A 27,988-nucleotide genomic window follows, 5' to 3' on the forward strand; every position below is an offset into this window, starting at 1 on the left:
CGTAAATCAACCATTTATTTCTCACGTTCGTATACAACTATTTGATGAAAAACTAGTTTAATAGCAATTTAATACTTTCATGCACACACATATTTCTGAATGGACGACGTTCCTAGTGAAATAAACCCCGCACAATTTTCATTCGGCCGAAAAATAAATGAATATACCACATCTTAAAGATTTGTCGCCACGGTGAATGTCATTTACAAGGTCCGCACACGTTCAACTCTGCTGTAACCCTTGAACTGGGTCGCTCGCAAGGCTCCAGGAATCCGAGGTGTTCCTCGAGCTCTAACGGCACGGATTGGCGAACGCTTTATACCCCGGATTAGCGCAGTTTCTTCCCCATTTGACCTAGCTTGCCTAACGCGCGGCGTATTTGCAACACCGAGGGTCTCGTCGAAGCATCTACGTTCTATAACGGACACATATACACACACCGATATATATATATATATATATATCGAACCTCGGGTTCGACAAAGGTTTATGAAATACGGACAGAGCTTAGCCCCGGGGCGACGATCAGCATTCGACACCTCTTCAAATAGTAATCGAAACACGACTCGTCGGCAAATACCGGCTACTATGCATCGCAACGCGTCGGATTCAATCGAATCGAATCAGTTTTCAGGTTCCGGTGCACGGATCTCTGCACGCTCTCTCTGCCATAAGCGTCTGCACGGGGAGTAGCCGTACTAATGGCCGAAATTAATCCGACGATTTTAAATTAGATTCGTCAATTTGTAGGAGCCTAATAAAATTGGGTTGGCAAATAAGTTCGTTCGGTTTTTTAGATTGGAATAAATCACAAAAACCGAAAGAACTTATTTGCCAACCCAATAGTTATAATAATAGTAATAATTCATAATCAATTAGCACCATAAACATAGAGGAGATGATCATGATAGAACCACTTGCATGGAGAGTTCTACACCTCGTAAATCGTATAGCTTCAGAATTTAACATCGTTAATTTAGGCTGCTCTTTACTTTCTCCTATTTATGATGTATTTGGTATGTAATCCAGTAGATTTGTACCCGGCGCGGGTGCAAAGGAGGATCGAAGTTTCGATCCTGTGGAATCAATGGTTCAGGAGCTATGCTTGCTTAAAGTTGAGCAATCTACAGTGTTTTTGTCAGGTAAGGGCGCCACCATATTGGTAGTGACGGTCGCGCGACGCTTACCGAGTTGGTTGTGATTAGGTTCTGCTCGGTAAGCGACTCGCGGTCGTCACTACAAGACAATATGGCGGCGCCCTAACCTGTCAAAAACACTGCAGATTGCTCAACTTTAAGAAACTTCGATCTGCAGCCGCGCCGGGTACAAATCTACTGGATTACGTACCAAATACATCATAATTTATAGGAGAAAGGCACAAATATTGAGTCCGGTAAAGTAAAGTTTACCCTTCATTTATTTATTTTCAAGATTTTATGACGTTTATCTAATCCTGAAGCATTGATGACTCGAAAGACAATTTCACGGTGTTCCTGATTTGAACTCTTCCCGGTTCACATTTTTGGGAGTTTTCGAATCAAAGAGCTAGCCCGAAGATGGGGCGCGTTTAGGGTGAATCGTAGTCCTTGGCGCCTCGTGCCGTCTCGACGCGGTTACAGGAATCAGTATGCAGCTAGGATCTGGCTCACTTGCCTCGGGCTTGTTATTGATGATGAACGTGCCGCCCGTTAACACGCCAGCCGACGGAAACGGAGACGGGAGCAAGGATGCGTTTATTCCGCGCCGTGCACCCGAATCCTGCGATCCTGCCCGCACACAACCCTAATGGCACCTCGCGAACCAACCAGTCGAACACCTCCCGCTCACTTTTTAAACTGTGCATCCATCCACTGAGCTTCCACGTGCACAATAAATATTTACAACGAAAATCCACGATACTTAGGTACAATTTACGGCAGCGTCCTTTATCCTCAAAAAATAAATTCAATCCTCAAGCCATCAGAATGGCAAGAATTCTCCTAAGTTTGTAGAACACATTCCGGCTTATAATCCTTGATCCGAGGTTCCATAAGGTTGAATCGAATATTTGTCCCCAGGATTCTAGACGCCCGCTATGTCTGGCAAATATTCCTCGATCCCTCTATATCAGGGCCTGCGTCAAAGAACAGAAGTTCGATAATAATTATCCAACGAATTTGCAGAAAAAGCAGAGATCCGGTCTCGCTCCGGGGAACAAAGGGCCGCCGGATGAGCCACCGGTGCCGAAAGGGGGAGTGGGGGGATGGACGCTGTGAAATTTAACAAAGCGGGCTCGGTCTGCGGAATTTGAATGACAAAGGGAAAAATAGAGGTCCGCGGGCGCGTCGTCGTCTCCTCCTTTCGCCAAAGGACCTCGGTCCTCGGGTTGTCCTGAAAGGATGCTGGCCTGGATCAAACCGAATCTCGGGAAGAATCGGAGGATCAAGCGGATGGAGACTGTGCTAAGAGTGGTGCGAGTCTATTGCACCAATGCGACCTTCCACGGGCTCAGATATGTCGTCGATCCTGAGCTTCATGGGATCGAACGGTTCCTTTGGTTCCTCATCTTCGCCGTTCACGCAGTCTTCACCGTGCTGTCCATGTGGTATCTCACCGAGAAGGTTCAAGTGAGTGTTAATTGTAGTTCGTTCTATGCTCTACAAGTTTTGTTTGAAACATGTCTCTCTTTACCACGCTTATATTAACTTGCCGTGCTGTTGTATGCGTCAAATCTTGTAATCGCTAATATTAAACCTCTTCCCATAGTCCAATCTTGCTGAAATTTTGTATACACACTTTGCTTCCGATGACAATAAAAGTAGAAAATAAAGTATATACAAAAAACTTTTTAAAAGCCATGCTTGCATTAAAATGCACTAAAAAGCAGAAAATAAATGATTAATAAAATTTTAAGCAATTAGTTCAAAATTTCTTCCGTTATAATTTAAATAAAATCATAATATTTTAACTATAAAAATAAAAGCGTGGAGCGCTGAACTATATTGACGTAATCGTCGTGGGCGCTCCACGCTTTTATTTTTATAGTTAAAATGTTATGAATTTATTTAAAATATTAAATTTTTCTATCTATTCCGGCACGAATTTTACAACCGAAGAAATTTTGAACGAATTGCTTAAAATTTTGGAGAAAAATATGAATAATTTAACTGGATTCGGTATTTCATGGAGAACCAGGGAAAAAATTATTTTCTCCTTTTTAGTGCATTTTAATTATAAGCGTGGTTTTCAAAAAGTTTTTTTTTATTGTTAGTAATAAGAAAAAGAATCAAAGTGGACACTATCAGTGTCCCTTATTTTTTAGCCTCGTCGTGTAATACTAAGAATTCTGTTAAAAATGATTTACTAATCGAGAAATAATCGTCAACATGTTTTTACGGTTGTATAGAGGCCCCAGCTTTTCCAGAATGACTAGAACATGTGCATAAACAGCGAAAAGTATTTTAATTATCATTTTGATCGCGAACCACGTACCGAAATCAGCGCAATAAATTTTTCCTCGCGTCGAATTCTGCGAAATGATTGATGAGAAATTTGCACAAAGTTCCGCAGCCAATTTTTTATTGTATCAGTTTGATTCCATTCCGGTTCAGTTATGCACGAAACGAAGTGTGATATTGTTTGTAAATATTTTGAAATTGTAACGAGAGACGACCGATGACAATGTTTGAAATTAATAAACGTGTATCGACGTTTTATTGATTCCATACCGACGCCCATTCAATAGATATTGATATATACATTTTTTTTCGTAAATGTAATAACGTTACAACAACGAGTTTTTAATTCATCGATTTTGATTGACTCGTGGTGCAAGACATTTTTATATTCGCAACTGGACTGCGTAAAACAGGGAAATCATTTATTTGGCGAACGAGAAAATTGCTTGCTAGAAAAACGAGGAAAACCTCGCTCAAATATTTGAAAATTCTTCGTGGTACAGCTACGGGAAATGCAACTCAAATGTTTGTTAATTGCCCACGGTGAAACTACAAAATAAGTTGCTCAAATATTTGTTAATGCTCCGTAGTAACATTAACAAATAAATTATTCAAATATTTGTTTCTGCGTAGTAAAATTAGAAAATATGTGCTTCAAGTATTAATTGATTCATCACGCATTTTAACTGCTATAATTAAAAATAAAATTTAATTAAAGAAGGTGTGAATTGAATCATGAATAGAATAACGAAGTCGCAAACTGGCGAATTCTACAAAGAATCACGATCCAGTAGTAAAGCAGGTGCAACATTGTTTCGCTTCTTGTAACCGATCCACGGAGCATAATTGATACTGTAATTGCTTTCAACCCTGACCTGCAACTGTCCGGAAGCCGGTCCCCCGTCGTTAAACTATTGCAATATTAATTAGACAAGCTGTTCAGAAACTCCCGGGCGCAAACTTAGTTGCAGCTCGAAGGAAATCGAATTTAAATATTCCTCGGATACTCTCGCAATTGAATAGCTCTCACTCCCCTTGCCTCGTCTGCTCATTACACACCGATTCTACTTTCTGTAACAAGATAAATAGACTGTGATCTCTTCATCCATTTATCGCGACTTCGAACTTCTTCTTCTTCCCTTAAAGTAAAAAATTTTTACGAAGCCCAACCGAAATCTCGTAGAACCATAAATTTAATAACTCTGTAAAAGAAAGTTTTTATCGAGCCGGTAACTTCTTATCTGATAACAGTTTTCATCAATTGAAAACTTTAAGGACGCGAATTTGCATAATCGTCCGCAGTCTATAACGATCGGTAGAATTTTCAGCGAGATACAAAGTTCCGCAAAGTTCAACACTGATTTAATATTCTTTATCTTGCAAAAACCCTTCCCCGTCGTAATTAGCTTCTACTTCATTCGAGGCTTTGCGTGTGGGTCATGGTCTCGTCGAGCAAACAAATTTTATTAAACGCTGTTTACTTAAGCAGTCTCTTCGAAGAATCTTCCATTCTATTCGTACAAGATGGTTCTGCATTAAAAAAAAAAATAATACGATGATTCACTGACTGAACAATCACATTTTATCAAATACTTTTTACTTGTATTACATGTTTCAACTATCTCTAATTTTTCCGACGAATTGCGAATTTTTTTTCAGCATTACGAAATACAGCGATCGAGAACGGCAATTATTTATTACACAGCCGAGATTAAATATAAAGCACAGCGACGCGTTCGGACGAACGCACGAGACCGGAAGCCGCCCCTGGCTCGTCGCCCCGGAACTTCACGGCTGATCAGAAAACAAACGCGAAACAGAAATAAAAAACGGGTAAAAAATGGTCGGCCAGATCAATCGCGGTGATTCATTAGCCGGGGCCGATCCGGTGTCTCGGGGTGTCCCGTTAATTGACGTATCGCCGGATATCCCTGTGAAAGTTTAAAAAGGCTGTCCGCACGCGATGGCGGTTCTCGACGGGCAAACACGATTCGCTATTCAATTACGGGACGAGACGACGCGACGCGCGACGGTGCGCGCGCGCGCGCGCGAGGTCAATTGTTTATTTAGAATATTCATTTACTCGACGACTGAGGCACCCTGTCGAATAATGGAAAATCTGCATATTCGAGGATATCCGTTTAGTCAGAACTGATTCGCGAGGGGGTGGATGTACAATCGGTTTTAGGAAGCGCCGACGTCCATCGGGATCGATTCGATGCATCACCGGATATCCAGCGTCCCGTTCCCGAGCGTCACTCTCTGTCCGAGCGATCGCGTCGATTGGAACAAGCTGGTCGAGCTGGAGAAACTGATTTTTCCGAATAATACCGATCATCAGACCCTGAAGACCTTCCGGGACGTCATGGTGCAGCTTTCTGTCATTAGCTTCGGTGATTTCCAAGTGTTCGAGTTTTTGAAGCTTCGACGCCTCGATGGACTGACTGGTACGTGGAACTTGCAAATTCTGCCATTTTTCATTTACAGCGGACTCTTACAAGCGAATCAGAAAACCAATTCCGGACTGTAAAATCTAGGTTGCACGGTAGTGCACCAGCCAAGTTCTCGCACTAACTCCTTTTACACGAAACAACTTAGCCGTTTTTTAGAGGCTTCGTAACATGTTATATAGAATTTAAGAATCGGCTCGCGACCCCTTCAAGGTCGTCCAAGGCCAACCCGCTCTAGAAACCGATATCTGTCTCCGGTATAGCGACGCATATTCCTCCGAGAGTTTCGTTATGCAACGGAATTTCATTTCGTTTTTCAATCTAGTTGAATTTCTGCCACAGACTCGATTCGATCGGTAAATTTTAATTCGTCCCCGTGGACGATATCCCGCGGCGACGTTTCGCAACGGACGCTGAAAAACGTTTAATAAGGACACCGCCGTCTCCGGGACTTTCATGCAAATGCACCGGCATAAATAGAACCCTCCAGAAAAGCCACCGCCCACTTTTTCTCGAGCCGCAACATTTAGTGCGGTCCTCTTTATTTCACTGAATTATACGAGTCCGCCACCCATGCCGTCGCCGTTCTGGAATCGTTAAAACATCCTGGAGGTCCGTGGAGTATAGTTGCAGCGGAATGATTCAGACGCCTCTAGAGGCAGCACTTTTCTCATCTAATTTTATTGTCCGTTGCTTAATCGAGAAGACCTTGAAAGTACGATCAAGAAGTAGCAAATTAGCAAAATGGCACTTTTGATGAGTGTATTTGATTCCAGTTTACTTAACTATGCAAATGTGTTTCCAAGTTTGATTTGATGGCTGCTGTTGCAGAGCTGAACGTGACAGATGTACTGCTGAGAGTAGTGCCCAGCTGTTCCCAGCTGTTGGTGCACTGCTGGTGGCGAAACGCGTTCCGCGACTGCTGCGAGATCTTCGAGCTCCAGAAGACTGAGTACGGGTTTTGTTACTCGTTCAATTCTCAGCTGGCAGAGACGGGGAACAGACGGAAGTACCACGGCTACCATGAGCAACGTCCCCGCAGAGCGACCAGCTATGGTGCCTGGAGCGGCCTCAGGGTCACCGCTCGAATGGCGAACGTGACCAAGCCACCGGATTCGCGTGAGTATCCTCGCATCTGAAACTCGAACTGCAACTGGAACTCCATCTTACCAAGCGTCCAGAGATTGTGTTCCAGAGACTGTTGCGTCTCGGACACGGTTTATGGATCACTATCCTCGGGTCTTGATACTCTGGCCACAGACGATCCTCTGTTTCACGGTCTCGGAGCCGGAAAAACATCAGACATCTACTCGCGTCGGTATTGAACACACAAATTTTGAATTGTAACTTATCTCATTTAGATAATTTATTACTTATTTGGGGGTTTTGGATATTTGTGTCTCTGCCATTTCAATGTCAAAATGATTTGCGAAGCATAAACGTTGGGTTCCGTGATTGATCGTCGAAATGTATTTCCCAATAAATTCCGATAAATACAGTATAATTACGAAAACAATTAGACCTTATTTCGAATACTCGACTCCTTTACACAACTATTATTTCCGACTAATTGCTCTCTGGATGTATAAAACATTGATTGTCAGAATTCGTTGGTGAAACGACGAGAATGAATTAAGTGAATTCGGACGGGAATGGTCAAAAGCGCAATTATTAGTTCAACTGTTTTCATATAATTAATAAATTCATGGCATAAAATTGAAATTATAATGCATACGATGTCCGTATAATACAATTACTAACACACAGTCATTCTTCGGGGGGATAGAATGTCACGAAATAATTATTTCCAGCACGGAACAATCGACAGAATTATTACTTAAACTGCGGGAAATAGCTTCTTTATAAATTCATGACAAAGAAAATCGCGATCACAATTATAATACAATTGTTGAAACAGTTATTCATCCAGAGATCTGTTGTCTCAAAATGATTATTTTCAGCCAAGAATAACCAACAGTACCGACAGAATTATTACTTAAACCGGGCAAGTAATAATTTGTTCCTAAATTGTGGAAATAAAATTGCAATTGCAATGCAGACAATGGCCATCGTAGTACAGGTATTAAAACATTTATTCTTCCGGAGATGTGCCGTCTCGGAACGATTATTTTCGACGAGGAGCAGTTCCCGCGCATAGAACCATGTCAATTACCGCCGATAAGAAATTCATCAGAATTCATACTCCCCGGACGAATAGGGCTCGGTATTCCGGGGGTTGTGGAGGGGGACGCATAATATTCTCCGGCAGGTGCCATTTAATTTTATGTCCGCGATGTCTGCGTAGTGACTCTCGGCGGACGTCTCGGCGGACGTCTTGGCGGTTATCCTTGAAAAATTCCCCGCGGCGGCGTCCGGCTGCGAAACAACGTTGATAAACGAACCGTATTCTCCGGACGAATGGCGTCTCGCGGAAGCGACGTTGTTTAACGCAGATTTAGCCGTCTGTAAATAACGCGCCCTTCTGCCGCGCGCATATTTTTTCCCTCTCTCTCTCTCTTCGTCTTTCGCGTCCGCACATAATTTCCAGTGTCTCGTTACCCGCGCCGGATACGTCCTGATTAAACGCGGAATCGAGAATTAGTTTCTCGAAGCAATAAAACATTTTTCAGCAGAAGATTTAACCATGATTAATATGGATCTCTATGGAAGATAGACAATGTTTGCAAGCTGCTACATAATTTATAGAAACGAGAATAATTGTATAGAATTGAGAACGACAGCATTTGGGAATTTTTGCACTAAATCAAAAAATCCAGTGGTCAGAAGAAACCATAATTGTCATTCCCGTGGACGCATCGCAATTAGAATGGACGTAATTCGCGCGCGAATGGCGAATAAAATCGGAAGTCGACAAGTTATCGGCGAGTTACGGCGCGCGGAGGGGTGGAGGAAAGAATTGGGGGTAAATTGTAAAATCGATTGGCCCCCGGGATTGAAATAGTCGAGCCCGAAGAGGAAGGAAGGAAGGACTCGCGTGTCGATTGTGCAGGAGGTCGCCGCGCCGTTCTCGAGGAGCCGATCGCTCGAAATTTCTCGGCGTGCGCGCAGTTAAATTACTTGGAATTTGCTGCGGCTGGTCACGTGATCCCGAAGTTACCACTTTGATGACTGAATACCCATTGAGTCGGCCAAGTATGACCGTCGTTTCCGTCGAACTCCCGTAAAACTTCCTCCGCCCGTCGACAATTTCCCTCGGAGATCGCCGCGCGTTCTATCCGCCGCTCCATTCCACCGCGAACTTAGGGTCCTTTCGTCGTCCTTGCGTCGCCTTTTCGCATTTTATACCCAGAAAAATCTGGGAGTACTTCACGAAACTCTTTCTTCTTCTTCTTCTTCTCCTCCTCTCTTTCGATCCTTTCCGATCATTTCTCTTTCTTCCTCTAGCGGTGACACGGAAACTCGACTCGACTGGTGACTCTACGATTTGACGGCTGTTCGAAGCCCTTTCGACATTGTTCACCTTTGTCGAGTTTCCACGACTTTGAAACCACCGTTCCGGATTACAAGAGATATTGCGAACACCGACAAAGGGCTGACGAAAGGCGCTGCACCGACCGAACGTCGCTGACGTTTTATTACTCGCGAATAAAGATAACCGTTGTGGGAAATTAATGGCCCGAGATCGTCCAGCGAACTCGACCGTGTTGCTCATCCTCGATGGCTTCGAGAGCTGTACACCGACGCGAGCAGTGCGAATAGGAAGTTAACGCCCGTGAAAGATAGTGGCCTATGACGTAACACTCCGTCAATATACGGGACATCCTCGGGGATGGTCACTCGTTTATTTGATCGTTAAGATTTTACAGTCTCCCTCACACACGAATAGACATTTTTACTTCTACTTCCTATTTCTATTTTTAGTGGAAACATTCTTGTAGGATACCTCGGACATTGAGTACAGGGACAAAAATTTTCGGAAACGTCCTTCCAGTGGTATCATTTGAAAAAATTGTCGAGTTTCAGAATTTTTTAAAAGAATGCTGGTGGATGGACGTGCTCGAACATTTTTGTCCATGTAATTCAATATAAATTTTTAAAAGCAACTTAGAACTGGGACTAATTTTTCTTCAAAAAATAAAATTGTGCATATTCATTCCGAAGATTTTCATGAATGATAGAAGTATACATAAATGGGGCAACTATTGCTAAGCATCTTTGCAGTTCCAACAATGGTAGCAATGGAGGTATTGTGGGGATGGAAGGGACTGTGGGCAATCATCTCCGCTCGATTTGAATAGGTATCAGCTTTCGGAAATATTTTCGAAACTTTCCAGGAGAGTCGGACGGTGTTTTATTCATGCTGGACGACCCGAGAGTGTGGCCCAACAACGGACGAGTGATCCCGACGAACTCTCTGACCACCATATCGTTCGATTGCATCTCTGGTTTCGCGACTCAATCGATTCTGGACATGGACGAGAGCAGGGCACCTTGCAGACACAAGCCCAAGATGCTGTACGCTCAGGACACCTGCATATCATTTTGCAAGCAGAATCATGCCATTGAACAGTGTGGGTGCAATCCGTCCTTCATGTTTCCTGCAAGTACGTACCCCTTTGCATCCTTCTCAGCTAGTTTTATATAACCAACAATAAACTAAAATCATTGCACTCGAAGCACTTTTAATTACAAAATCAACAGATTTATTTCATCCTACAACATTTTCGTTTCATAAAGAACTAACAGAAAAATATAAGAGAATCAATTCACTGTGTATGTACAATTTCTGAGATGATTGAAAATGCACTCGAAGCAATTTTAATTCCAAAATCAACAGATTTCAATCCACATTTTCATTTCACAAAGAACCAACAGAAAAATATAAAAGACTCAATTCACTGTGTACAATTTCTGAGGTGATTGAAAATGCACTCGAAGCAATTTTAATTCCAAAATCAACAGATTTATTTCAACCCACAACACTTTCATATCGTAAAGAACCAACAGAATGATATGAAAGACTCAATTCACTGTGTACAATTTCCCACATCAATGAAATTGATCTCTGATTAATTATGTGATGAATGTTTTCCAGCCTCGACTCGCGAATGCAACATATCCGATTTTCTCTGCCTGTCCGATCACAACGGTAAGAATGATAGCTCGTTCAGACGTAGTGAAAGGATTCGCTAATTGTAATGTTCGAACACCGCGCAAGACCTGTATAGAGATAATATCTTCACGGAAGAGGAAGAGGCGGATGACAAGGATGCAGTGGTCTGCAACTGTCCGCCAGGCTGCGACTATAACATCTACACGCCCCACTTGGCAGCGGTGAGGATGTACCAGTCGCTGGACATCACGCTGGACGTCCATTTCTCCAGCCAGACGAACTTCCGCTACAAGATGGACCTGGTCTACACTCGCCTCAATTTTCTCGGTAATTATGCAACGATTTATCGTGTTACACGTCCACCGACAACCCCTGCAACGTAGCATTCGACGCGGAAACTCTGATTTTTCCTCTGCTGCAGTTCTCATCATTTTTATCTCATTTATTTCACGCTACTTTTGAAGAGTTAATTAGAATATTTTGTATAGGCGTGGATTTTTTTAAATATATACTTTTCCTCAAGAAATTAAATTGCGTTTCAAAGTCTATTAAATATTTAAGAAAAGGAAATGATATAAGTGGAAGCATTTATTTGAAAGATTGAAATTAATTTTTCAAATAGTTGTTTCATCGTAATCGGTGTTTTAAATTTGCCGGTCTTTTCACGGAGAATTTTTGCATCGAGGGGGCTCCATTGAACGAATTAGGTATTAAATGAAAGAAAAGGATCTATTCATTCGGGATATCAAGATGGCGGTCGTAAAGCCTCGAATTTGCCGCTAAATTGCTGGATACACACCACTTTGGCCGGCTGAATCGAATTCATATTCAAATATCCGAATCTAGCCGGCGTTGTTCTCGCGAAGAATACGACAGCCGCGTTCATTCAAGACAGAAAATCTGCAATCCGATTCGCCGGCGATTTGCATTTCTTTGGCCGTGGTTCCCGGAGTCCGAGGATCGCGAAAACTTTGCTTTTGTGTCGCCCGTGAACGCTTTAACCGGTAACTGGGAGTAGCGATGCGAATTAATTTTTCGACAGTAGACAACCACTCCATGGAATAATTTCATTTATAATTATGCTATTTTTTTAATCAAGTTACGGTTATTTCTGAAGTGAATATGACGGAAGATATTTAATCTGCTTCAAAGCGTCTTCCGTAGTCGGCAGAGTTGGACGGGAAGTCAAAATTCCACAAACGAGCACGGTTCAAGAAGTATGGTAAACTTCAGCACGAGGCTCTCGATCAACTTTTCGCTATGAAAAAAATATGAAATTTTAATCTGAGAGCTTGAATTTATTACTCGAGGTGGATCATGGTTTCCGGAGTAACCTCGGGAAATTTCAAGGAAATTGGCTTCATACTTATTTTTATACATCGCCAGAGTAAACGGGGAATTGATTTAAATTAAATAGATGCTTCGGGAGGCTATGGAACTTAAAGTACCACAAATATTTCCACGGAAATGCCGCTGATAAAATTATTTTTTCAGTGCCTCCTTTTTAACTCCTCTTGGACATTTTTCGACTGCGACAGCTGTCTATCAAAATTTGAATAAAACTAAATTGAAAAAATTGTTCAATTTGTCTTTTTACAATTACCGAGTGCAATGGATTAACATGAACAAGAGGATTGAGGGAAATGCCCTAATACAATTTCGGTTGATCGCATAATCTCAGGACTACTTTTCGTAGCCAAGAGAGAATCGATGTAGATTCAGATCGCAGTTCAATCTCTCTTTTGCAGTGTCTTTCGGCGGGATAATCGGCTTGTTTCTCGGCGGCTCGTTGCTCAGCCTGATCGAGCTCGTCTACTACCTGACGGTTATGGTGTTCTCTTACCTGGCATCGTGTCGTTCGGAGGAGCATGCTCGATCCAGAAGGAAGAAGTTAGTCGGTCCTCCTCCGTCGCTGCTCGCATTGCCCATTCCGGATTACGGCCCAGTAAAACCGAGACCGAGGAGGCTCCCGATTTTAGTGAATTACGCCACGGTGAAATCGAATTTGAACAGATACTGAGCCAACCAGCCCAGCTTCCGGGGACGAGTCGAGTTTTTAAGCGGCTCGCGATTACCATTACTCCGCGATTTATCGGCGAGCTTCTCGATGGCGAACGGCGAGAACGAGAGACCCGGGGAGAAACGAAATCGAGCAAGAAGCTAGAGAAGGTAAGAAGCATCGATTCCCGCGTAACAATCCCGTTTTTTACTGCAAATAGAAGCTAGACGGTAATCACGGCCGCGAAACACCGGTTCGCGACGCTCACGCGGAACGATAACGATCCAGTCGATGCCGCGCGAAATTATGTAAACGCCCGAGTGCGAATCGATTCGTTTCGCGTGTTTTCTGCACTCGATTACACACGCGCTCGCAATCGGTCACTATCGTTAACGCGTCGACTACCGTGTCATCCTTATCTGCGTGACGGAATTATTTGTCAAACTTGAAAATTCATTTTTGCGTTCGTACGTTGAGTGGTAGATTCCTGATTTGTGTCAGTATTCTGAAATCGTCGATTTTTAGATATTATCTGATATCGTTGCATCGTGTTCGAGCTGTCAAAAATGTACAAAACATCTGTAGTGTCTGATAGGTACAACAATAAAAATCAATATTAACGTCTTGTAGTAACAAAGTGAATATTGAGTCATGAATCATGGCTCTGGCTCCTCCCATCGATTCTAATTGGCTCTCCCATCCTCAGCTCCACCCAAAAATTCTCTTTAGCTCCTCCCACAAGATCAAATTCGTTCAATGAACCTAAAAGAATTATTATATAATGTAAATCCAAAAAATCTGGAGGGTTGAGGCCACTTGCGGCTCGCGGAAAGCCCACATCTCTTCGCCAAGACGATGCAAAAGTCCGCCAGATTTTTCGCTCCCAGTAAAGAATAAGGAAAGAGCGATGTTTCGCATGGTGGGAAACGAGCGGGTAGATGGAAATGGGGAAGCCGCGAGCGAGGATCGTGCGCGAAACCGTCTCGCGCCGTTAGAGGGGGTGTGGGAACACTTTACATCCGGCCGGCTGAGACGCAGCTAAATGTACTGGCCGTCCGCCGGATCCCCATTTAGCCATTTATTATTTATGAGGTGGAGCTACGGGGCAAAGGGTGAGGCGAGAAGTTGCACTGTCCGTCGACGTCTACGTCGACGTCGCCTTCGTCTACGTCGGGGGGCTGTGGACAGAGACGAAAAAAAGAAAGAGAAGCAGTTCTTTTCTCGCGGACGCTTATCTCCTTTCAGGCGGGTTGTCGGCCGCGCGAGATTTATCCAGCGTGAAAGGAGACACTCCGCGGAGGCATCTTTTTTCAGACGGTTTTAAAACCATCAGCCTGCCAGCTTAACCCAAACTGCATGCGAACCGTGCTCTTCTCCCTATCTCACTCTTCTCCCGAAGAAGACGAAGAAGCAGGTACTAAGGTTGCCGACAGAGGTATCGCATTATTTCGTGCGGAATCGGCGAACCTTTCGGAACTTCGCTTTCGAATCGTTTGCGGGATGCTCCGAGTGGTTTCGAGGTGACATCGGGGCCAAGTGCTATCTTGCACGAATTTTAGAAGACGCCGAAGGCGAAAGATTGTCGGGACGCGCGAAAGCGGCCCCGCAGAAAACCGATTTCCGCGTTCAATCTTCTTGCTCGATCAGATTCGCGATCTTCTTTCGTGTAAAGGCTCTCCTTGGGCTCGCGGGTTTGGATTATTTCCTGGGGAAAGCTATTCTGTATATTCAGTGAACACAATTTTTCTTGCGAATACTTTCAAAAGATGTTTTTCGAGTTGGGAAAAATTCTGCGCGGTCTTTCTGGCTCCACCCACAATTTTCTCTAGGCTCCTCCCACAAACATGTGCAGCTCCTCCCTCAAAATAAAAATTCATTTTGCACATCCACAGTGGAAGCTACAAAAGTAATCACGCTTTTAAAAATGTCCATGATTTCTCTTGCTCATCCAATCGAACCCTTCAAATAACAGCGGACGCAACAGTCCCAAAGACAACACCCCTCCCATCGAGTAAACACCTCGACAGCATCACGACACATAATTCCCGGTCGGACGGGCTTCGAGAAGTCTTTCGAGAAGTCGTCGCCGTCAGACGCGGAGGTAAAAGATACGGTCGGAGGGATCGTTATCGAAAGTAATTCGACGGATATTCCCGTCGCAGAGCGCGGGGAAGAAAGCATCCTCCTTCATCCCCGAACTACTCGAGAGGTACGTGAAGGGTTTAGATAACAGCACGCCCGAGAGTTACTCCAAACTTTCTCGCTTCCTTCTTGGGGGCTGGCCCTGGCTCGTCCTCTTTCCTTTTTCCACCATCTCGTCGACAATCCCTCGACGTTCCTCTCTCTTTTTCTCTTCCCCCACTCTTAGGAACCGACGCCGTCCTCACCTTTCACCCCCGTCGCGTCGGTCGCCTTTCGAGGCACAGCCACCAACTTTCCTACGACAGTTTGACAAAATGCAGATTTCCTTCGTTTCCCTGACAACGATCGGTTTTTCTGCTTACTCCTCTTCCTTCCGGCCTCGCGTTCGTGCGCGACGTGCATGCTTAAGCTACCTCCTTACTTCTGTCCGCATCGCACTGCAGGATGGGCACAGTGGAACTCTCTTCTTACTCCTCTTTCTACTCCTTCTTCCTCTTTTTCTTCCGCTTGTTCCCTCGTGCTCAACTTCCTCTCCTCCCTCCATCCTCGTCGACGTCGACGTTGACGTCGCCCGGCCACTTCCGGCAACTGGCACCGATATCGACGTATTAGCGTTTCTTGGAACAGAGCGGGAGTCAACCGGTTGACGCTGCCAAACGGGACCCTTTAAATCCTGCTTCGCTGCGGATTCGCTTCGACATGATATCCTGTTTGCTCTAATGATCCCCGCGCGGTATTTTACTCGATTCGCTAATCGTGTGCGTCGGACGTCATTCAATTTTTATAGAGGACATCTACAAAAATGTAGATACCACGTAGAATATCATGGAAACGTTATTGGTCATCTTGTAAATCTGCGACGTTTATATCCGTATCACATTCGCAGTTACAACCTTGTTGACCGAATCGTTTGTAGACCCCAGCCATTATTTCGCCGTAAGTTAGCATGCACGGTGCACTGGCAGTCACGCAACAGTTTTAACGAGGGTGTGCGTGCCGTAACTGCCAGACTGGATCATCGCGTCTTCGTGGCTGACACTTTTATCCAGCCGCGGAGCCTGACGTACCGAGATCAACCTGGATTTAACTTGTAGACCGTCCCAGAACCCGTCCGCGTTATCGCAGACTGCTACTACTTACAACCGGAATTCTACAGTTCTTTCCGCCTGCATCTTCTTACTTGTCAAAGAGAAATTGTTAATTACATCTTATCTAGTATCAAACAATGTTACCTAAAAATGTCAAGCAAAACACACAATCTGGGACAGATGTTTTGCTCCTCCCACAAACATCCTAAGCTCCTCCCAGGAATCTTCTCGTTCCGCCCATAAAATTAAGATTCACCCTGTAACTCCGCACTGAAAAATGTGTCTAATACCCTCATCTTAGAGGGTTGTTTTCACTCCTTCAATGTCGACTATCCCTCCCACAAGTTTCATGAAAATCTGTTTGCGTAACACGACCGCACTCCCTCGTCACACTAAACAGATCCCACGCCAAGTTCGTTTACACACATCCAGCCAAAATGAGAACCTGCTGCACTCGTCAGATAGATGTTGGCCGTCCAGGCGTCAGACTGTCGACGTTAGAAATTTCGAATTCCCCCGTTGAAAGCCTCGGTTCATAGGGGTGGTGGTTGGGGGGGCGGAGCCTTGAGCAAGCACACGCTCGGTCGTCTGCTCGAGGAACATGGCGCGTCGTACGAGCACTTTTAGCTCCTCGGCGAATTCATTTCAGCCACGGCATTATGGACGTTTTCGAGGACTGAACGAACACATTCGCTGGAGTCCCGTCCCGTGAACGGCGTCGCGACGTCCTCGACGGTATCATTCACCGTGACGCCCGCGTCGCGCGAGCATTTCGGTGAATGCGAGGGAGAATCTACGTGCACGGGACACGCGACAAAGTATTTTCAGTCCCGGCGCGCATTGCCACCGAATTACATGACTACGCTAAGAGACGCGCTCGCAATCGAGACGCTACTTAACCGAACTTCTTGCTAGCGACCCCCTTAGGCGGAGGCGGTTCCCTTCAAAAACGTTGCAACTCGAATTTCGAGGCTGTAATGCAGTTAATTAAACTACGCTGCTACCCCTGCCATCGGTTACAATTGGCACTTCTCCGACATGTTTGTCCTCGCAGGAACTTCAAGTTCGTCTGGGTACGTGTTTTGTTTGGAGAACGCGAATTTACTCGCTAGCCCCGCCCACGCCTTCGTTGGCTCCTCCCACAAAGCCGTATTAGATCCACCCATAAAAAAGTATATGAGTTAATGCATAAACTAATTTAATCCTCGTAACTCATTTCTCTTAGATACTCCCACAAATGTGTCTAGCTCCTCCCACAAACGTGTCTAGCGCCTCCCATAAAGTTCAGCCCCTCCCACGAATTTCGAGTTCATCGAATAAATCGGGATTCGATCACTGAGCAGATGTACCGGGTCGTTTTCCGCTAGCGGTGACTTTATAAAGATAAATTCGGTGACGTACAGCTTCTTTAACGGGAGGAAGATTTTTCCGATTGTCCGAACGACGTTGCACTAGCCAGAGCCCGGTACCATTCAATATTCATGTAAGAAGAATTACGAAGCAGTAACTTTCCGTCCCGCGGTTATCTAAATCCTCCTCTCTCTCCTCGAGCAATTCAGGGAGCAAGGTAAGAGCCTGTTCGCCGGCGTTCGTGGGACGAGGGGAACATCCTCGGTATTACCTCCGATAAGGGTCCCCGGGAACGGTATCTGTGCCTCTCGTTTTCTCCACGACAACACGATTATCCGGCTCGTCTGGGCCAAGTTATTCTTCGGTATCGGTCCAATATTACCGAGATGGATATTTTTCTCCTGCGCGCCAAACGACAAAAATCTCTCCGTGCGCTTTTCGAGCCACGTTCTCCCTGTCTTCCTACCAAGCTCTCCCAATTACGTGTGTGTCCCTGGCAACGCGAGAGATCCGTCCCTACAAATAATAAAATCCGACTAACCATAGGAACATCGAGACTCCGTTCATCTCTTAAGTAAAAGTTAACAGATAAGCTAGAAAATAAATGAGACTCTGAATATATTTGCTGGAACTTCGGAAATATTCCTGGCTGCGTTCTCCATCAGCTAGCTGCAGTTTCCCGAGTCCGATTCCTTCATACGTCTGCGAAATATTGCTAGACCAGGTCAGTCACCCTTGCGGAATGGAACTCGGGATATTTCGGAAACCTGAGGACGCAGGAAATTGTGACGCAGCACCGAAAATTCGAAAATTGCTCGAATCTTCTGCGAGATACCATGTACTTTTAGAAAGTTCCTGCAAAGGTGAGTGAAAGAATATTATAAAAATTGTAAACGTCGCGATACAATATCCTGACAGCGACACAGTCGTCGAGGTACATCTTATGCTGCTAAAGAAGCTGAAGACGGTGTTCGAGAGCGACCGGGTCCGCTTCCCGCGATAAATTAAATCTTTTGTTCGGCCTGGTGTTTGTTCCCCGTCCGTTTATTTTATAGAAATGCTGGCCACCAAGGGGCGAGAGGAGAAGGGCGTGCCGTTGCGCCGTGATAGCGAAGAAGTATCGTTTGCCCGGCTGCTTTGTTGGTAATGCTGAAATGGGGCAGAGAGGTAGTAGTACCGCTATTGGATCCCTTCCAAGTGACTTTAAAGTTCTCTCCCCTGGAAAAATTGGAAACATCTTCGGCCGGTGTAGAGCATGCGGATTTCTGTTGGAAAGACACAGTCCTTGAAGTTCGATCTCGTCGGTAAAATTGGAGGCGGCCGCATTGACGTACGGCAGCCTCCAGCAGCCCTCTCCCCTCCTCCATCGCAAAGTCGCTTCAGTTTTTCCCCGTGCTTCCCTAACAATCGAAAGCGTATTTTCCGGGCGCGAGTTATATGGATTTCTTCGCGAAACAGATTTAAAGTTTCCGAATGGGAAACACGGGGCCACCGATGCTGGGAAATTAAACGCTGCAGCGGCCACGCGACACTCTCCATCCGCCTACTTCGGTGTAGAATACCTCTAACATTTTTTATTTTAAATACAGTCATACCTGTTTTTGTGCGGTCTTTTCTTATGCGATTTTCTTTATGCAGTATATGAAGACTATTTTCGTAATACTTTGACATATTTTCTAAGTGAGACTTTTTTTATGCGCTCCCTGTCCTCCGCATAAAAAAATTTTCCGTGAAAAATTATTTGTTACAGCTATTCATGAAGTTTGTGAATATTTTTTGTGCGGTTTTTTTTCTCCGGTTCCTATCTACCGCACAAAAACAGGTTTGACTGTATGGCGATTTTCTTTCTATACGCTGTAGGGCTTAGATTCTGAAGAATGTGCAGAGGAAAAAATTTTTTAGTGTAGTGGGAGAGTAAAATTGATTTTCTTTTTATGGATAGGTATAATCTATATGGTATCTAGTATATAGACAAAAAATTTCGTGCATGTATGTTTAGTATTAACAAAGTTATGCTAGTAACAAGCAGACAATGTTTATCACATGTAACGAGAATGAAAATTTGTAGCTTATAAAAAGGATTAGTATTACGAAAGTTAATTTTTCTCTAATCAATTACGTCTATTCGTCTCCGGATGTGTCTTCTTTTGTTAAGCAGTGAATGGTTGGAAAGTAAAATGAGCGAGGTGGATATCAACGTGAAAAATGTGGATTTTCCAGGGGATGAATGGCAGAATTTCAGAAAATAGCGTGGCGGGTAAAAAAGCCGAAGCAACGGGTAGCGTGAGTGGCCGAAATGCGGGAACTGTGTTACGGGAAAATATTTCTGGCTGTTGTCGCGCTCGATGGAACGCGGCCTCTGTAAAAAGCGTCGCGACGCGGCGACTTCGTGCCGGTGTGTGGCACGCGTCCCGGGCAAACAGAGTTGCAAAACAGAAAGTTCGCCCGGGCAGAAAGGGAGAAGCTGTCGCCTCGTATCGAAGCGCCGTTTCTCCCTTTTCTGACAACGAACAAATGAAAAGAAATTGTTGACTGTTCCGTGAGCGTGTGTGTGCGCGCGAGAGAGAGAGAAACACGAGGGGAGATTTTTCGCAATTTTCTCGGCTCGAAGAAGAAGTTTATCGACACCGAAACGAAACCGAGCGACGCGAGCGTTCGTCGACGAAAGGCGTTTCCCTTGGCGCCGAGTCAAAAGTCCCAGATCCTTAGGACAACGCCGGAGTGCAAACGTACAGAGATTCGTTTCATTTGGCCGGCGTTCCCTTCAAATTTGAAACTCGAACGGCATAAAGATCGAGGGAAATGGCCCGCTCCAGACATATGGGCCGACTGATTCAGACGTTCCCAGGAATTGTGAGAATCCCGGTGAATGCGTCGTTCATCACCTCTCGCGAGCGTTTGGACACCCTCGTCTTCTGTAGGATTTAATATGAGATATTACCACCGTATTTTTACTTTGAGCGGTTCCGCACGGTTTCACAATTTTTTGCCGTCATTACAATCGCTTTCATTGAAATATAAAATATTTTTCCACCGAAGGGATGTTTCGACTGCGACTCCTTAAAGTTCGGACGAAATTAAGCGAATTTTAAGATTACTACCCTTAAAGCGACAGCGTGTAACGAAACGCAAATGTTATTTAATAATTGTTACGTTAAAACAGGATACACTGGAAATAAATAGGATAGCCGATGAGATTGGTTTTCCAGCGAAATTCCTCGATGGGCTCACAGATGAATTTTTCGATTCTCCCGGTGCAAATACGGCAAAAATGCGACCGTTTCCGGATATCCCGAAAATATCCGACGGACAACTGCCGATCTGTCTCTCTGGGAACCGTTGAATCGCTTACAACGACTGCAACGCTGCGGTCCCCGATTTCAATCAAACCTTTTTCCTCTGCGGTCAGCCCGGACCGGAAACGCTGTCGACACGTATCCGCTTGTTCGCGCCACTGCGAACGCCAATCGCTCTACAAAGATGTCATTATTTCCGCTGAATTTTACAAACCCTCCCTCCCCCCGCTCTTTGTTCCCCCCATTTGTTTTTCCGCTTCCAAATGGACAGCTTTGCAAACAATACCTGTTTGCGTTCGGACGGTAACGGGTGAGTACGCGCGCGATCGATTCGCTCGCGGGAACTTCAAACGAATCGCGAGGCGGTTTGAAAAAAAAAATTGTTGTGTTGTTAAACAGTGCGGACCAGTATGGATTTCTTCCTTTTTTATATATTTCTTTTTGGTGGTTAGATCAGTTCAATTAGACTTAATAAATAACTTTATAAAATTGAGTTAAAAAATTTCTTTTAAATATGTCCGTATTCCTCGAAATCTCTCCAACATTTTAAGCTTTGTTCCAAGACGATACCTCTGAAATTAGCATCACGATGATTAAATTCATTTCACCTCGTTTTGACATTATACATGATTGACAATTTTCGAATTAAAATTTCTATCTCGAGTGACTTCTGTTTTAAAAATTTTAAAAAAAGACAGTCACATTCCTTGAAGCCTCCTCTACAAATTGACCTTTGTTCCAATATGATATCTCGAAAATTACGATTGTAATGACCGAATTTACCTACCACCGTTTACGATTCACGATCGAATATCGCGACCCGCAAAAATTAGAAATGCCCGGGCAATTGAATGGGCGAATTTCAGCGTGAGTCGCGGATAAATCTTGGGGCGCAATATATTTCCGGTAGTTCGCAAGATATACGCCCTCTTGGATCGGGCGACGGGACGTACAGCCGTTCCTGTACCCGGTTCAACGAGAGAGCACGTCCAAGGCTCTCGCGCTCGCGCGTTGCACCCGCGGAAATGCATAACTCTCAATTTACACGTCGCCGGCGAGCGCGTACTACGGGGCTGATATTACTTCCGTTCCATCGATACAAGACGCCGGAACGCTCTTAAATATAAAATGTTGCACATACCTTGTGCAACGCTAGCCCATGCTTCACTGCCCCCGAACGCGAACCGCTCCGTTTCCCTGACGTATTGGCAGGGGACGTCTCGAGATATCGATACTGAATCCTCCTATTGCTCCACAGTTACGGTTTTGCACGCTCTGGTCCACAGACTTCCCTCCCAATTACATCGAATACGTCTCGACTCCAAATTCGTCAAGGCACGCGATCTCAGACACGATTTATCAATCATTTATTAATTTTCAGAATAGGTTTGGTCACTGCTTCTCTGTGATATATATTTTATTTCGTGTGTATTGCAGTAATTCAATTTTTTGGAAAATGTATCAATTTAGTTCACCCTTTGACAATACAAATTGGTATATCCCAATATTTTATATTACCCCTAATTTCGCATGATTTTTATCAAATTCATTTCGCATATTTTTCTCTGTGCAAATAAAATTCCAAATAATAAATGAACTGTTCCAGCATTAAAAGAATCCTTTCAACATAGTGACCAATTAATTGTGGTACGCAACTCGACTGGAAGCAAATTTAGAAATATTTCCACGCGCCTCTTCCCGACAAAAATCGGAAACAGTCAGCTAATTACGTAATTCGATTACACTGGTGGAGGAGTCGCAGCCAAGTCGGTTCGCGTTCGCACAATGGAAACAAACGTTGGAATTAATATTTCTTGTTAGGAAGAAAGGTGGAAGCAGCTTTGGGGGACGCAATCCTCTTCAGCTACGGAGATAAAGTGCTTGAAAAGGAGACTATAAGCTCCGGCGGCGTGCTTGACGCGAAGCTTCGGACTTTAGGCGAACTTCTTCTCTTTCTACTTCTTCCATCTCTCTTCTTCTTCGCTGTTTCCTCGTCTTCGAAATTTAAGATGTTCGGCTAACAATCATATTCGGCCGCGACTCTGCTTGCTCTGCTCCGCTCCGCTCCGCTCTGCTCGGCGCCGCGTCTCGTCGAAACTCTTCAGGATTTAAGTTCCGGAAGTCGGTGCAGCCGCCTTTGTGCCGGTCTTTGTTCCGCTGGAACCCTCCTTCCCCAACAGATTCGCGAACTTTGAGAAATATCTCCGTCGGCGACCTGGAAAATTCAATCGTTTCGATCGTGTCAGAGTCGCCCGGCGAATATATCAACGGGGGTCGCGCGAGTATCGATCAGATCGGCTCAGATCGGACCTCGAAAACTGTTTCGTCGATTCCGGTTCCTGGAACGATTCTGGAGAACCCTTCAACAATTGCCGATCTTTAACCTCCTGCAACTTCGTGTAAAAAGATGGTAAAACATTCCACTTAGGCTCATTGTAAAGAGCGAAGTCTGTACTTTCAGATCCCTGAACTCGATCTAGGTGCAACAGTACTTACCTCCTTTTACACGAAACAACTTAGCCGTTTTTTAGAGATGTAATTTCGTACACTTGTTAAATGCTATCTTCTCCCAATATTTACAAAACATTAATCATCCAGCATTAGTAGGTAATTATTCAAACTTGGGCGTTACTTTTTAAACCAATGGCCATAAAAGGTGTTAGGTAGCGGCCAAGTTTGAATAATTCAGACCTCTATGTAACTCTTTAAAAATTAAGTAGCGTTCTTTTAAACTAATTTTTACAAACGCTTTTTTCAGTATTGCAAGAGGTATTTCTAAGCTAATGAACTTGGCCGTATTTTGTTTGATTTTATTTAGTGTGAGCGATCAAAGGTAGCGGTAAGTGTGAAAGTGAAGTCGCTTTCTATCTTCGGAATTCGTGTAAATTCCTCAGAGTTTTAAAAATATTTTCTCCCCCTTTACAATGAGTTCCCAGAAATTGTTCCGCGACATTTATTCCCCCGACGTCATCAATTAGAGGAGAAAAGAATTTCCACGGGCAGTAAAGTTGGGAAATTTGTAATGACTCCGCGAGAGAGAGAGAGAGAGAGAGAGAGTTGAACTTCATGGTTTCTAGGTGAGTTCGGACTAGAAAAAAATTTCCCGCGTCTGAAAGTTGGATCCATGATCGTTCATAAAATGGAGGCGAGCCTCGGGGAACTTCGGGAAGGTAGTTGAGCATAACTTGATTGCGATCGTTGCTGAACTTGGGAAGTTCGCTGGAACATTTTTATTCTGCGCAGACCGAAAAATCACTGACAGATTTGTGTGTGTTCATCATCTTCGATCAAACGACACATCCGTTATTACTTGTTAAGCTGATCGAATGAAATCGCCATACGCGAAAATGGAGTGTATTATCGGCGACAGGAAATTTTACTACACATTTATTCACCGAGGTAAACCGGCGCTACTTGTTGGATGATCGAATAGCTATTCCAGGTCAACTTTATCACCCATTTCCGACGGATGTCGCGTGCAACGCGAGGCGACATTGTCACGTACGACAGGCGTCTCCGGGAATCGTGTATTTTCGACGTGGCTTGTCGCGTCGGGAGCGAATTTCGGAAACGACGACGTACCGAGCTTCTTTGGGGATGGTTGAACTCGTTCCCCGTGACGTGAACCGTCGACAAAGCGAAATACTTTAATGAGGGTGGCTTGGTTCTTCCCATGAACAATTCCTTGTTCTTTTATCCCACTTTCAAGTTTGCAACTTGTATCTTTGAAGAGATCATGGTCAACAACTGCTCGTACTGCTATTAATTCTGTAGGATCTGGTCGTCAACGCGGATGGATTTGCGTTGACTTCGGACGAGACAAATTAACTCGACTACGCGAACAATAATCGGACAATTTATTACAATTAACAGTAAGCGACGTTGACAATTTTACAGCTCGCGGTATTCTCTATACAACTCATAGACTGATGTCGGTGTTCGAATTGTCGTCGGTTACGCGTCGCGGGACCTTTTTTTGCCTCCGCCACGGCCGTCGACGACTTCTTCGCGACGCCCGGTGACAACCTTGTCGTTTGTTGTCGCATAGTCTAATAATGAGGAGAAGAGTAATAAATGAATTAACGTGTTCGAGTGTTTGTTCTGAGGAAAGTCTTGGATCTTGAAGAGTGAAAAGTCCTCAGCGCAGCAACGAGACACGATAAATACAAGAACACAATAAATAAATGAACGTGTTGATCCGAGGAAAATCTTGAAGAGTGAACTACGTGGTATCTGGTCGAAGAATCGTTAAAAAGGCCGAGCCTCGAGTGTTCCGCGGGATCATCGCCGTCCTCGTCGGTGAACAGCGTATCCCAGGTTGTAGAAACGGCAATCTCGTCACGACTCGAAGCAGAAGCAGCAGCAGCAGCAGCTTTCAGTGAAACCCGGATACGATTAATAGCGCGGGGGCTGGTCACGATTAAGATCGAGCGAGCCAGTCAAGCTTGAATTTAACTATCGATCGCAGATAACTGCGAGCCCGTCCGTTTCCTCTCGTCGACTTGTTCTCTCTCCTTCCCTCCCCATTCCATAGTCCTGTTGTTCTCCAGTTGAACGTTCTCCGTCTCGACGATATTCTCCTCGAACAACCCGTCACGGCCTGTCTCACGACTCTCTCCTCCGGTGAATCGAACTAAACACTACTTTCTCTCTTTGTCTCGCTCTCTCTCTATATATATCCAACCTCTACACCCTCACGCGATAATTGTTCGCTCACGGATAATGTGGACTCGTTCGAGAGTGATGGACGAGAGGCAAGCAATTACCCAACAGATTGTATTTATTTCCTCTGCGAGCCGCTTTGCGGGAACGGAGTCGATGAAACGATCTGCTACTTCGCGTCGAGTGTCCTCCAAGCAGAAAACGCGTTAGTGTGTTTTATTTAGTCGAGGGAACTTCAAAGTTACTGTTTTATTTAATCGAGGGAATGTCAGAGTGACAGGGCATTAGTAAAGGATTCAGGGGACAATTTAGGAAGATTGAGGGGTTTTTTGGTCCAAAAATCCACAAGACACCAAATCAACTTTCCCCACTGAAATTTCCGAAATCAAGTTACCATTTTATTTAGTCGGGGAATTTCAGAGTCACAGGACGAAGGGCACTACCAAAGGACCTATTAGGTTGTAAAGAAAGAAATACAGGATCTTTGTTCCTTTGTTTCAATTGCAATTTTATACCAATAAATATTTACTTTAAGATTTTTATTAAATTATTTTTTATTTATTTTTTTTAAACTAGGCCGAAGTGCCGCTCAAGCGGCTCGGAATATCAACGAAGTATGGGGCGAACTGTCAACGAATGCACAGTGCCCATAGAAAAAAAATAATGCGAAAATTGCGTTTTGACAACCTGAAGTAAAAGCCAAATAATTTAATGAAAATTTGAATAAAATCAAATATCAAAAGCATAATTACATAGAGCGTAAAAAAAGCTTCAAAATGACATATAACTCATTAAATTAAGGTAAATATTTATTGGTATAAGATTGCAATTAAAACAAAGGAACAAAAATCCTGCGTTTCTTTCTTCACAACCAAATAGGACCCCGGGAAGAATTTAGATAGGTGGAGGGGTTGGTCCAAAAATCCACAAGACACCAAAACAACTTTTCCCACTGAAATTTTCGAAATCACTTTAATTTTAGTCGGGAGAATTTCAGAGTCACCGGGCAGAGGGCATTAGCAACGAATCCAGGACCCAGGGAAGAATTTAGACAGGTAGAGGGTTGGGGTCCCCGAAACTCCACAAGATACCAAATCAACTTTCCCCATCCAAATTTCCGAAATCATAGAGAACCGATCCCCAATTCTATTCTCTCCATAAACTATCGGCCAGAAATCTGTAGTCTACTTCCCCACCGCAGTGTTACCGGGCGAACACCGGTTCCCAGAATACGTTCCGGAATCCGAGGAAGCTGCTGGCTACGTGTCCGACATTTTCCCCTCGGCGTCTGGGTACGAAACGACGATTATTCGTGGCGTTTCATCTTGCCGGTCGTCGCATTTCAGTTCCGAGGGTTGCCGCCGACTCTCTGTCTCTCTTCCCATCCCTTACATCGATTCTATTTGCTGTTCAGCGGTGTGCAGACGGTCCTCGTAATTCCGAGACGCGTCCAGAACTTCATCCACCTCCGAAATGTGCCGATGACAGAGGGTGAAACGGTCCCCGAGGTTCATCTTTGAAAAGCTGCGAGGGACGGCCGCCTTTGACGCGTATTACTCCCGCGTTTCACGGCGTAACGTCCCGCCAGATTATTTTTTTTAATCCCGGTGTGAGTTTCCAACGGTGGCTCGTAGGATTATGAAAATTCGAGGTCTGCGAACCCCCCTCCCTTCCCTTCACCAAACCTTGGAATGATCCTTGTTAGCGACTAGTTTTCCGGTCCAGTTTACGGCATCTACTTTCCCCGCAGTGTTTTTCCAGCCGACGTCCTTCCAGTTTAATTTCGTTCGACCGCCTCTCTTCTTCTCCTTTGCTGCCGAGCCACAGCCTCTCGCTGTATCAATAAGTAATCCGCGATCTGTTTTTCCTGTAACGAGCTTGTCACGTCATTTAAATTCCGAGCAGCTTCCCGCTCTTTCGCTTCTTAAAATGGCGGAGCGACCGGCACCGCCGCGTCATGAATATTCTTACCGCGTCTCCCCGGCTTCTTGAAAACTAAATAACACTCCGGAAATTAATTTTGTAAATTGGAGCGGATGACGATGTTGTAATTGTGGGCTGTTGATGCTGCCACCCTGCTTGCGGAATACGCAAATTCTCGTTTAGCCGGCGCGCGAGAAACTTCGAGACTCGGCCGTCGATATCGGGACCGACATATTGGAAATATGTCGTCCTTCATTCCTGGGAAAGACGGCGCCATATAAATTCTGTATTGTTTACAAAAGTAAACATTCCGGTTCGAGAAGTTCAAACAATTTAGGTTAAGGTAAAAATTCTAGATTCAGATGTTAAGAAATTTAGAAATTTTTCAATCTAAATTGTGCAATGCCAACGTTAATTTCAAACGTGATCGAAGTGCTCATTGTCAGAAATGGTATTATAAATAATTTCTTTTGAGATTATTACGTAAACGAACATTTTCGAAGGGACAGACGTCGTTCAGGGGATTTCGGTGATACTAATTTCCCCGTCTCGTAAACGTCACTGCCG

At 44.4% G+C, this 27,988-nt stretch overlaps 1 protein-coding gene across 1 annotated transcript; it reads left to right on the plus strand.

The window, feature by feature from the left end:
* Positions 1 to 1,269: 1,269 nt before the first annotated feature.
* LOC143211921 (pickpocket protein 19-like) lies at positions 1,270 to 26,346 on the plus strand. The gene is made up of 7 exons (XM_076430058.1): positions 1,270 to 2,606; positions 5,626 to 5,884; positions 6,719 to 7,006; positions 10,183 to 10,452; positions 10,944 to 10,997; positions 11,067 to 11,288; positions 12,710 to 26,346. Exons 1-7 carry the CDS (start codon positions 2,379 to 2,381, stop codon positions 12,979 to 12,981), a joined length of 1,593 nt encoding a protein of 530 aa, XP_076286173.1. The 5' UTR covers positions 1,270 to 2,378; the 3' UTR covers positions 12,982 to 26,346.
* The last annotated feature ends 1,642 nt before the right edge of the window (positions 26,347 to 27,988 follow it).

Source organism: Lasioglossum baleicum, chromosome 9, assembly GCF_051020765.1.
Source record: "Lasioglossum baleicum chromosome 9, iyLasBale1, whole genome shotgun sequence".
In the NCBI taxonomy this organism is placed as follows: Eukaryota; Metazoa; Arthropoda; class Insecta; order Hymenoptera; family Halictidae; genus Lasioglossum; species Lasioglossum baleicum.

Coding starts and splice junctions, on each gene's coding strand:
- LOC143211921 (XM_076430058.1), top strand. CDS start 2,379: ATGCTGGCCTGGATCAAACCGAATCTCGGGAAGAATCGGAGGATCAAG. Junction 2,607..5,625: donor ATCTCACCGAGAAGGTTCAA/GTGAGTGTTAAT, acceptor AATCGGTTTTAG/GAAGCGCCGACGTCCATCGG. Junction 7,007..10,182: donor GACCAAGCCACCGGATTCGC/GTGAGTATCCTC, acceptor GAAACTTTCCAG/GAGAGTCGGACGGTGTTTTA.